This window comes from Gigantopelta aegis, chromosome 7, assembly GCF_016097555.1.
Source record: "Gigantopelta aegis isolate Gae_Host chromosome 7, Gae_host_genome, whole genome shotgun sequence".
Taxonomy (NCBI): Eukaryota; Metazoa; Mollusca; class Gastropoda; order Neomphalida; family Peltospiridae; genus Gigantopelta; species Gigantopelta aegis.
This window is the reverse complement of record NC_054705.1, coordinates 36,410,258-36,421,623: the sequence shown is the minus strand read 5'-3', so window position 1 is coordinate 36,421,623 and position 11,366 is coordinate 36,410,258. Positions and strand designations below refer to the sequence as shown.

General features: G+C 37.3%; 1 protein-coding gene across 2 annotated transcripts in view; it reads left to right on the top strand.

The window, feature by feature from the left end:
* LOC121377415 (multiple epidermal growth factor-like domains protein 10) overlaps positions 1-9,460 on the top strand; it is a 21,535-nt gene extending 12,075 nt beyond the window's left edge. For both annotated transcript variants that reach the window (XM_041505397.1, XM_041505396.1), the window contains exons 2-8: positions 641-723; positions 1,973-2,081; positions 3,404-3,486; positions 4,384-4,485; positions 5,238-6,533; positions 8,349-8,454; positions 8,698-9,460. In XM_041505397.1, coding sequence (XP_041361331.1) covers positions 3,435-3,486; positions 4,384-4,485; positions 5,238-6,533; positions 8,349-8,454; positions 8,698-8,986 — 1,845 coding nt within the window. In that variant the 5' untranslated portion in view covers positions 641-723; positions 1,973-2,081; positions 3,404-3,434 and the 3' untranslated portion in view covers positions 8,987-9,460. The remainder of the gene's footprint in view (positions 1-640; positions 724-1,972; positions 2,082-3,403; positions 3,487-4,383; positions 4,486-5,237; positions 6,534-8,348; positions 8,455-8,697) is intronic.
* Positions 9,461-11,366: the final 1,906 nt, after the last annotated feature.

Sequence of the window (11,366 nt, the reverse complement as noted above, 5' to 3'; positions counted from 1 at the left end):
TTTTGGTAGTACTCCACCAAATAGCATCTCGGCTGGGTCAAAGTTCGAAGTGATGAGTTAAAGCCGTGAGTCCTGCCATTGGTGATAAATGTGACAATGGTTGCTTGCATCAAGTACAGTTTTATGTAGGTAATAAATGCATGCAATTTTATTTGATGCAGTACCAGTATGTCAAGTACACTAGTGCTTGAAACATGCATGGGGTGCCTGTAAAACTAAGTACTACCATTTTGTGCGGTACTGACGGGGCTTGAAACAACATCCTGTTATCTCGAAAATGAGCCATGAAAGGTGCCATTTAACTCGGTCACTACTTTGGGTGAGGTGTTGTAGTATTCATATCTATGGTTCATATTCTGGTTGATACGTTGTGTATAGTAGTTTTAGGCCAATATCTTAACACTGTCACAAATGGGATTTTATTTGGTATTGTCTAACTTATAAGCCTTTAATGTATAGCTGCCATTTTGTTTTGGAATTTTCGGAGTTAAAACTTCAAGTGAAATGAGCACCCTTGTATTATGTTAAAAATGCATAAACTGTTTGAGAAATTTGGACTACACTATAAGGGGTGAGTGCGATATGTGGACATGTTGACGGACTGTAAAACGATCGTTTTATAATGTTTGTCTTTTGACAGGTTGGTAATAATTAATTCCTCGTGAGACAACATGATAAGTCTTCTGGTACGTGCAGTCCTGTTGCTTCTCTGCGTACAGAGCGGTCAGTATAGTTCTTTTGTTTTGTGTAATAATATTTAATCATCATCGAATGCACACTACCTTCTCTGTGAAACTTATGATAAATACATGCAGGAAAAAAACCCCAAACGACGCAAAACTGAAAATAACGCACGAAATATCCACGAATATATAGACTGTGATGATGAAAGCGCTGGACAGACATTCAGTTACAAGTGTTCAGGAATTGATCACATTAAGATCTGGAAGTCACCATCATTAAACTTGTTGGGCCGAATTTACAAAGTCTGTTTAGATCTTATAAGCGTGTAACTACATACATACAGAGCCGGTTTATCCTAGTAGCACTTGTATCATTCATATCACCGATGATAGTGATACTGCATAGTGCAACATCCCCCCACCCTTATTTATAAAAAAAATAATTACTGTTCATATCAGTCATTTGTCTTCAACCAATAAGAATATCTGTCTGGTCGTTTCCACGGGAGACAATTCCCTAGATCGTGTATGAGAGAGAAAGTACTGACTGGATTTTTGTCATTTGATTGTTGGAACAACTTTTAACCAGTGCACCACGACTGGTATATCAAAGGCGTAGGGGTGTGTGCTATCCTGTCTATGGAATGGTGTACATAAAAGATCCCCTGCTACTAATGGAAAAATGTAGCAGGTTTCCTCTCTATATGTCAAAATTACCAAATGTTTGACATTCAACAGCCGATTGTTATTAAATCAATGTTCTCTAGTGGTGTCGTTAAACAAAACAAACTTAACGAACTTTTCCATGCCCTGCCTGTAAGAGAACTTCCACTCCATGGACTAGTTAAATGTCTGTGACGTTTATTTAAAAAAGAAGTCATTTTGTCCAAATAACTTTATCGTTTTTGCTAGAATTTGAGGATTTGCCCCCCACGCCCGTTTCGTCTCGTACGCTTATGTGTGGCGATACTATTCAACGTGAATGTCATTTGATCGTATGTATTATAATATATGTTCAGGTTCATGCTTATGTTGATATACTGAACAGAAACGCGACAAGGAAACAGAAACTGTAAGAATAAGCGACTTAATCTTTGTGAATAACTAGACTGTTAAGAAAAGAGTTGGGTAGACATACACTATAAAATTGGCATTATTCCATTAATTCATTTTATAAGACTGATACCAAGTACAGCATGCAGCTTTAAATAAAACGTGATGTATTTTATTTTTTTTATTTTTTTTGTGTGTGTTTTTTGTTGGTATGCAAAACTAATTACCTTCCGCAGGTTTGGAACAAGTCATACTGATTCCCGAGAAATGTGTGACATCATCCCGGAAAACTGAATTATAACGGTGGATTTCCCCCAAGCTAGAGCATTGATTAAGCAAGATGTTGTAAGTATTGTTTCACTGACTCTCTGATAGTGTCATAGCAGGCCCGCAGAAACTTTGGTTGGGGGTGTTTTTGGTGGATACATGCGTGAAGTCATCCCGGGAAAGGGGCGAGATTTAGCTCAGTCAGTTGAGTGCTCGCTTGAACTGCTTGTGTCGCAGGATCGAACAACCTCGGTGGATCCATTGAACTGAGTGATGTTTTACTCGTTCCAGCCAGTGCACCACAACTGGTCAAAGGCCCTGGTATGTGCTATCCTGTCTGAGAGATGGTGCATATAAAAGATCCTTTTTTGATACTGAAAAAAGGTAGCGGGTTTCCACTCTAAGACTCCAATAGGCAATGATTAATAAGTCAATGTGCTCTAGTGGTGTCGTTAGACAAAATAAAAACTTTAAACTCATCCGGGAAATACAACCATTCGATGCCTGAAGCAATTAGGGCCGGATTTAGAAAGTCCGTTCTTGACCTACGCTTGTGTAACTACATTTTATTTCAACTAATTTTCGTGTTTATATCCAATTAAGGTTCAAGCACGCTGCCCTGGGCACACACCTCAGCTATCTGGGCTGTCTGTCCAGGACATTGGGTTAGTTGTCAGTTGGTTAGTGGTTAATGAGAGAGAAGAGGGTGTAGTGGCCTTATACCTACCCACTGATCCCTTAAGAATTTGCTGTGTACCTACAAGCCTGTATTCCGATGGCTTAACCGAGGCCGGTTGTAACTACATAATGAATTTACGAAGATAATTTGTTATTTTTTGTTGAGGGTTGTTGTTGTTGTTGTTGTTGTTTGCTTGGGTTTTGTTTTTTTGTTTGTTTGTTTGTTTGTTTGTTGTTGTTTTGTGTTTGTTTGTTTTGTTTTTGTTGTTGTTACGAGTTTTTGGCACTGGCATTTAAGCATTGCAATTCGGCCCATACATGTGTGTGTGTGTGTGTGTGTGTGTGCGTGTGTGTGTGTGTGTGTGTGGGGGGGGGTGATGGCGACACAGTAACCCAGACACTGTTCCTACGAACCTGCGTACTTTTAAAGTACCTGAGAATCTCACTTTTTGTTTCCTCCAGAAAATAGCATACACACATCAGGGTTTAATTTGTAGTGTTTCATTTGTTTATAAAAAGTAGTCCCCCCCCCCCCCCCCCCAGCATTTTGATCAGGGTATGGTCATTGGTTTTTTCTCTCAACATGCATTGTTGAAATAAAATTTGTTTTGCAGTTCGTGTGTATAATGAAATGAGAAGTCTTCCCGGGATATAGGAACCTCAGTTAGATCAACTTTTTGACAGACTAAAACTTTCATTTTATAATGGTTGTCTTTTGACAGGTTGGCAATAATTAATTCCTCCTGATACAGCATGTTAAGTCTTCTGGTACCTGCAGTCCTGTTGCTTCTCTGCTTACAGAACGGTCAGTATATATATAATGATTAATCATCAAAGAGTCGTTTACGGCATTAGAGGTGGAAGGGGTTTTGTTTAATAGAGGAGACATAAGGTGCAACTTTCTAAAAGAAGTTCATCAATATTAACTGCCTGCTTGGAACAATGTAGTGACGCCCACTTTTATACGTTCTTAATATGTAAGGGTGGGTGGTGGGTACGTTAATACTCGAGGTATCAAGCATCGATTCTTTTACAAATGTTTGTTTTATTTAGCAGCACCACAAGAGCACATTGTTTAATTAATCATCGGCTATTGGATGTCAAATATTTGGTAATTCTGACACGTAGTCATCAGATGAAACCCGCTACATTTTCCCTAATGCAGGAACGGATCTTTTATATGCACTTTCCCCAAAGACAGGAACACGCACACCACGGCCTTTGACAAGTTGTGTTGCACTGGTTGGAACGAGAAAAAACCCACAATCAGTTCTATAGATTCATTGAGGTGGTTCGATCCTGTGATGCAAGGCACCTCAAGCGAGCATTCAACCGAGTGAGCTAAATCCATGTTACAAATGAGACAGTTAACTATAGCAATGCCTTTTCTGATATTACCGGCCTCGGTGGCGTCGTGGTTAAGCCATCGGACATAAGGCTGATAAGTATAGGGCTCGCAGCTCGGTACCGGCTCCCACCAAGAGCGATACTTATGGACTCAATGGGTAGGTGTAAGGCCACTACACCCTCTTCTCTCACAATAACTACTAACAATTAACAACTAATACACTGTCATGGACAGACAACCCAGATGATGAGGGATGTGCCCGGGACTGCGTGCTTGAACCTTAATTGGATATAAGGAAGAAAATAAGTTCACATGAACATGAAAATGTGATATTAGCAACTTTTAATCTTTCAGGAGTGACTTTTACCTGTACAGACTATACAGACTTATGTTCGCACAGTGCCTGTTATGATAGACATCTTATGTACTGCATGAAGACGTGTCGTATTTGTACAGGTATTGGTTAATAGTGTGTTTAATAGTGCAACAGTAAACATAATCGCAATGTGAAATATCATTTAAGTATTGTCGAAAAAAATAAATACAAGATAAGTATGACTGTCGTAAAATCAAATATAACTTTTCTTGTAATATCAATTGTAGTTTCAACTGTTCTTTAAATTCAAATATAGCTACACATACTGTAAAGTCAAATAACAGATTTGTAAAGCTAAATGTGAAATCAATATAATTCACGACTGAATGTATACATTGTTTGTAACGTAATATAACTTTTCTTGTAATATCAACTATAGTTTTCAACTGTTACAATATATGAGTGAAAATGTGGATGTCTCTGAATTTTCGTTAGTATACTATTAACATCACTGGTCTAGTACTGCAGCATTTAAAAGCAAGATAAAGACTGTTCATGTAAAGAGATAAAAGTTAAAAGGGTAAACATATTATAGGTAAACCTGGCTGCAAGAAGTAGCACAATAACAGTTAGTTAATGCTTGGGTCATACTCACTGAGTCCCTTGGGCCATAGTCAGTGTATTCAAGTGATGCATCCACAATGATTCAGGACTGTTCAATTTAGTTTTGTCAAGATCGGCAGTTAATTTTGAAATTACAATCGTGTCCTGTTGTGTTGTAAATTCAAATATAGTTGCATGTATTGTAAAGTCAAATAATAGATTTGTGAAGCTAAATGTAAACTCAACGTAATTCATGATATTTGCATAAGGATATTTCTTCTGTTTTGAGACACTGACTGTGTAGAAGGATACTTCAGAACTCAGAACCCACACGAACCCTGTCGTCCGTGTGAGGAAGCAACAGTAGAAGACAAAACCAAAGGGATATTTGAAAACTATTGTCCACAATGTCAAACTAATGGGAGACATGGTCAAGATTGTAAACATAACTGCAGTGAAGGATGCGTACAAAAGAAATGTGATCGTTGGACTGGTGTCTGTGAGAGGTGTAAAACTGGCTATTATGGAAGTAAATGTTTCAAATGTGGACACTGTGATGTCTGTGATGAACAAGGTGTCTGCAGTGGTAGCTGTCATCAAGGGTGGTTTGGAATCTTTTGTAAGGACAATTGTTATGTGAAATGCAACAAATGTGACAGGTCTACTGGACAATGCTATCAATGTGCAGTAGGTTATTCTGGTACTTACTGCACTGAACCCTGTCCCACAACATGTAGGATTATATCTTGTCAACAAGATGGCACGTGTCCTGAAGGTTGTAAGGATGGTTTCTATGGAGACAAGTGCTCAAAAACCTGCAGCACCAACTGTTTAAACAAACGTTGTCACCAAGGTAACGGATCGTGTGCAGATGGTTATCTTCTGCGTTACCTTGGCGAAAAGTTTGACATTACGTGTCATGGAATGTGTCTTGGCAACTCCTGTGACAGTCCTATGGGTAAATGTAAAGAGGGTTGCAGCAAGTCCGATGTGTACGGTCCTTTCTGTAACTATACTTGTAATGGTAACTGCGAGTCTGTGCGATGTCAGAGTGATGAGTCTGGTAATGTTCTGTGTAGTGCTGTGTGCATCCGTGGTAAAATGGGAGACCACTGTACAGAGGACTGTCCTGCGTATTGTCACGGATCATGCGATCAAACATCTGGTAGGTGTTTAAAATTATGTAGGTCTAGAAACGACTGCTCTGAAAGGTGCCCTGTTAACTGTCTCACGGACAACTGTCTCCAGGACAACGGCACCTGTACACATGGTTGCAAACCTTCTTTCTATGGAGCCCCGTGTTCTAAGCTCTGCAGTAATAACTGTAGGAAATCAAATTGTCATATGGATCCAGGACTAACCTGCGTGGATGGATGTGTTGGTGGGTGGAGAGGAAACTACTGTGAACAGAAGTGTCAAGACATTTGTTCTGTTTGTGACCAAAACTCTGGAAGATGTAGTGGGTGCCTGGAGGGGCTGTATGGGGATAACTGCGATAGTCTTTGTGCTGACGGGTGCCCTGTGTGTAATCAGGTCTCTGGAACATGTATGGCGCCCCGAGATGAAGATCAAAGAAAAAACATTGGTGAGTATTTATACGGAGCATTTCTTTTATTTACATTTTTACCCAGTATATATCAAGGAAAGTTTTTGTTTGTTTGTTGTTGTGTTTTGTTTGTTTATTTTTTTCCTTTTGTGTGTGTGGGTGATTTAGTTTCTTTGGGTTATTTTTAAAAAGTAAATGTTATTATTCCATGAATTGTCACATTTATATCAATATCACCTAACTGCGCAGATTGGGTATATTATTTAATGCATATTTATGCATAAACCCGGACATTGTTTCAAAGTGAAACACAAATAAGTCACAACTAAAAGAAAGGAAAAAAAACCCTTGACATTAAATATCCATCTAATGAATTTATTAACAATACACTTTACATTTTCCTATGTATCTACATATTATTCTTGATCTAGTTTATTCGTCTATACATGTACATTGTTTCTTGTACGTGTATTTTATTCATCTATGTATTCATTCTTGTTGTACGTGTATTTTATCCCTCTATACATCATTTGTTTGGTGTATGTGTATTTTATCCCTCTGTACATCATTTGTTTGGTGTATGTGTATTTTATCCCTCTATACATCATTTGTATGGTGTATGTGTATTTTATCCATCTATACATTATGTGTTGGTGTACGTGTATGTTATTCCTCAACACATTTATTTCTTGTTGTGCCTGTGTTTAATTTCTACATTATTTCTTATATAGACACGTGCACTATACATTGAAAGAAAAACTGTTCATAATATGGACCGGAAGCCTAAAATAATTTGAATAAAATTATTGATTGATTAATAATTCATATATATACAATTTCTTCTTGTACACATGTAATTTATTTCATTCCTATATATTACAAATTAGTGTCTTACTGTAAGCATTTTATTTATCTATACTGTATTACTTTTCCATTTATTTTGTTCCTATATATTGGGTGATTCATTGAAAAAATATAAGTCTGGATGAAGGAAAGAAGTGCATTTCATTCTGGACGAACTACACTACAACCGGCCTCACTAACCCACTGTCCTGGACAGACAGCCGATATAGCTGATGTATGTGTGCCCAGGACAGCGTGCTTGAAGCTTAATTGGATATAAGCACGAAAATAAGTTTAAATGAAATGAAATTTAGTAGAATGTGTTGACAATCGTTTTAATAAGTATCGTAGGTGTTGAATAGGTGGGGCGGGATTTCGCTCAATCCACTGAGTGCTCGATTGACGTGCTTGCGTCACAGGATCAACCCACCTCGGTGGATCCATTCAACTGATTTGGGTATTTTTTTCGTTACAACCAGTCATTGTATGTACGTTCTTGTCTGTGGGAAAGATCCGATACTGTAGCTGGTTTCCTCTTATGACTACGTGTCAGAATTACCAAACGTTTGATATCCAACAGCCGATTATTACTTAGTCAATGTGCTCTAGTGGTGTTGTTAAACAAAACAAACTTTAACTTTTTATTGAGTAGGTTTGTCAATGGTATAACATGTTTGGCTGTTCTCTATTATATTTTTTCATTCTCCATTTACAAAGTAGCAAGTAGCATACCTATAAAAGTTCAACTATTAACAGAAAATATAATAAAATGGTTTTATGCCATAGGTCTTGTTACTTACTAATTCCGATATTCAGCTTAAAGAAATTGGAAGGCTTTTGTTTCTTTGTTAGTTTGTTGTCATTTTTGTTAGGTTGTCGGGTTTTTGCGAAAGCGGGGGGGGGGGGGGGGGGGGGGGGGAGAGAGGGGGAGGAGGTGTGCTTTGTTTTTCTATGTATATTTTCTTATCTTGTTCTTTATTTCTTGTACATCTTTTCTCTATATTATTGTAGATGGAATGTACATGAACATCACGAAACCTAACTTTGTGCTCCTGTCTTTGATCGTGTTAGTCATCATTATGATTCTTCTTGAGGTTATTGTGCACGTGATACGCAGGTAATTAAAGCAATGCTTTAACAACAACACATACATACATACATGCATACATACATACATACATACATACACACATGCATATATATAATTAATACACACACACACACACGCACGCACACATATATATATATATATATATATTATATATATATATATATATATATATGTATATGTGTGTGTGTGTGTATATAATACACACACACACACACACACACACACATGTAAGTGTGTTTTTATTTTCAGGCGGCCGATATCCGAAAAATTATCTTCTGGATCACATTCATTGACAACCATACACTCGAGTTCTCACAGTTATGACACGATTGACGATAGTAGGTCAGCAACGGATTACCAAACAATTCCGATGAGCACTGAGAGCTCCATGGCATCACTACAGATACCACCTCTAGCGGAAGTATTTGATGACGTTGAGGAACGTCAGTGGCTCAAATGTAATAGTCACGCAACAGATGGCAGTGAGAGATCTACGTCATCGCTTTATTTATTTATTCAACCTGACGAACCTCTATAGGGATTAAGGGGAAATCTTACTATCGCACGCAGCGCCACTATATTAAGCAGCTGTAGACGCGTAAACTGGCAGCGCGACAGTGGCGTGACATCAGGATAGGTTTAGCACTGAAACATGCAGTGACGTAACACAGTACCGTCTGTCTATATCGGCTAATAACCATAGTCTGTTTTTTGTTTTCACAACATGTTTTCATATATAATTTGTGTTTGTGTCAACATAGAGTTTTACCAGAAAGAGAGAGAGAGATAAAAGTCTATTATGCTCAGTGAAATTAAATAGAGGATACTCCCCGAGTGTCATTATTTATCAGCACTCGTTGATAAAAGTATGAAATCCGAAGCTTGCCGAGAATTTTTATACTTTTATCAACGAGTGCTAATAAGTTATGATAAACATGACACGAGGGGGTGGGGGTATTCTTGTTATCATCCGTTATCATTCTTTTTATCGTTCATTATGAATTTTTTTTCATTTGCGACAATTGTAAACAATGTCAGTGATGTGAGTTGAACGTCACTATATTTGGCAGCGGTAGACTCGTTAACTAGCATAACGACAGTGGCGTGACGTCACTAACGATAGGTTTAGCGCTGAAACATACACAGTGACGTAACAACAGATTGTCTTGTGATTAAATTTTGACCAATCAAGAGTATAAGAAACGATATCTCCTAGGAGAATAATTGCAGGAGATATCGCAAATTATAGTTCCAGCTATATCTCCTACAAAAGTCTTTAATGGATGATAAATAAAATTATATATACAATTGTATGATTAAACGAGACTGATGTACTTCCATGTTAGTACTGAAATGGCCAGCAATCACCGTGATTATCACGTGACTGTCATTTTGGCTTCGTATTTAATAACATATCACATATCTTAGTCTATTTAATTTGACTAGACTTGTCATGTTTGCCAGGCAGGTCATTTTATGACGTCAGTATCACTAATCAGTACATACACAGTGGCGGATCGGGAGGGGGGCAGGGACCCAGCCCCCCCCCCCCCTAAATTTTACGACAGTTATAATTTTATAATATATTAAATTTCATTTTTTTTTACGATCCCCTCCAAAGCTTCCACAAAGTTCCATTGGTATTCCACCTCATGACATTGCCACCCCCCCCCCCCCCCCCTTGGGTTTTTTTTCTGGATCCGCCTCCGATACAGACATGAACATCGTTGGTCACTCCAATGAATACCTTGTCGTCCTGACATTTGGAATGGGCAAGCTGCAGTACAGCATTTTGTTTTAAACCTACAAGTGATCAGTTTTGGGTGGGATATGGTTAAATATAACACATTTTAAAAGAGTGTTAAAATAGCAAACTATAACTAATTCAAAGGACATTTTCACCCAGATAGACCTTGAACAGAGGATGAAGCAGCATTTATCTCCGGAGAGTGGAGATGGGAAGCGAAGTTTACAAATGACACTCATAATATTTCAACGTACACTCTCACCCACTAAACCCAAAGGAACAGTCCACGGGAAAAGCGATCTTAGAAACATTTTGGTGAAATTAAGAATTTGTTCACCAACTTAATCTATCGACATCTTAGTTTAATTGTGTGTTTGTGAAACTGGTTTAGTTGTTATGTTCTATTAGTAAAACAATTCATTTTGCTAGCTTTCAGTTTTCAAAAGCATATTCACGTTAAGGGAATAGCTATCAATGTCCACATGATCAAATTAAACAAATAATAATAATAAATAAATAAATAAATTAAAAAAAAATACTATCTTTAATAAAACATAACATCAACAAAAACTTTATATCATGGGTAACATCAATAACATCATACTACAGTAAAGTATGCAGTGGGTTTTTTTTCATGTGCAGTGAATGTGAACATCTTCGGGCAGCATCATCCTTTAAAATCAATATTTCTGTAAAACTGGAAAATGTGACTCTTTAAGGAACATTCCTGAGTTTGCTGCATTGTAAGATGTTTCCGACTAATAAGATATTTCTACGATTAAACTTACATATTAAATAAATCTTCTGGTTTAGAATATCAGTGTTTGTATATTCAATGTGTTTCTGGTCGTCTTAATATTTGTAAGAAGCCCAAACTGAATTTTGTCTTCTAATAATTGTGTACGTACTAAAATAATTATAGTTTTAGAAACAAAATGAAATTTAACCTAGTACAAATATTAGAACGATCAGAAACACGTTTAATATACAGCCACTAATATTTTATGCAGAAAAATGTATTTGATATGTAATTGCAATCGTTAAAAAATCTTTGTTAGTCGATAACATCTTAAAAAGTGCAGCAAACTCAGGTATGCCCCTTTAAAATACATTTTACGTGAGTTGTTAGGAAAGTAATATTTCAAAATGCGGCCACTAGCATTAATTTCAT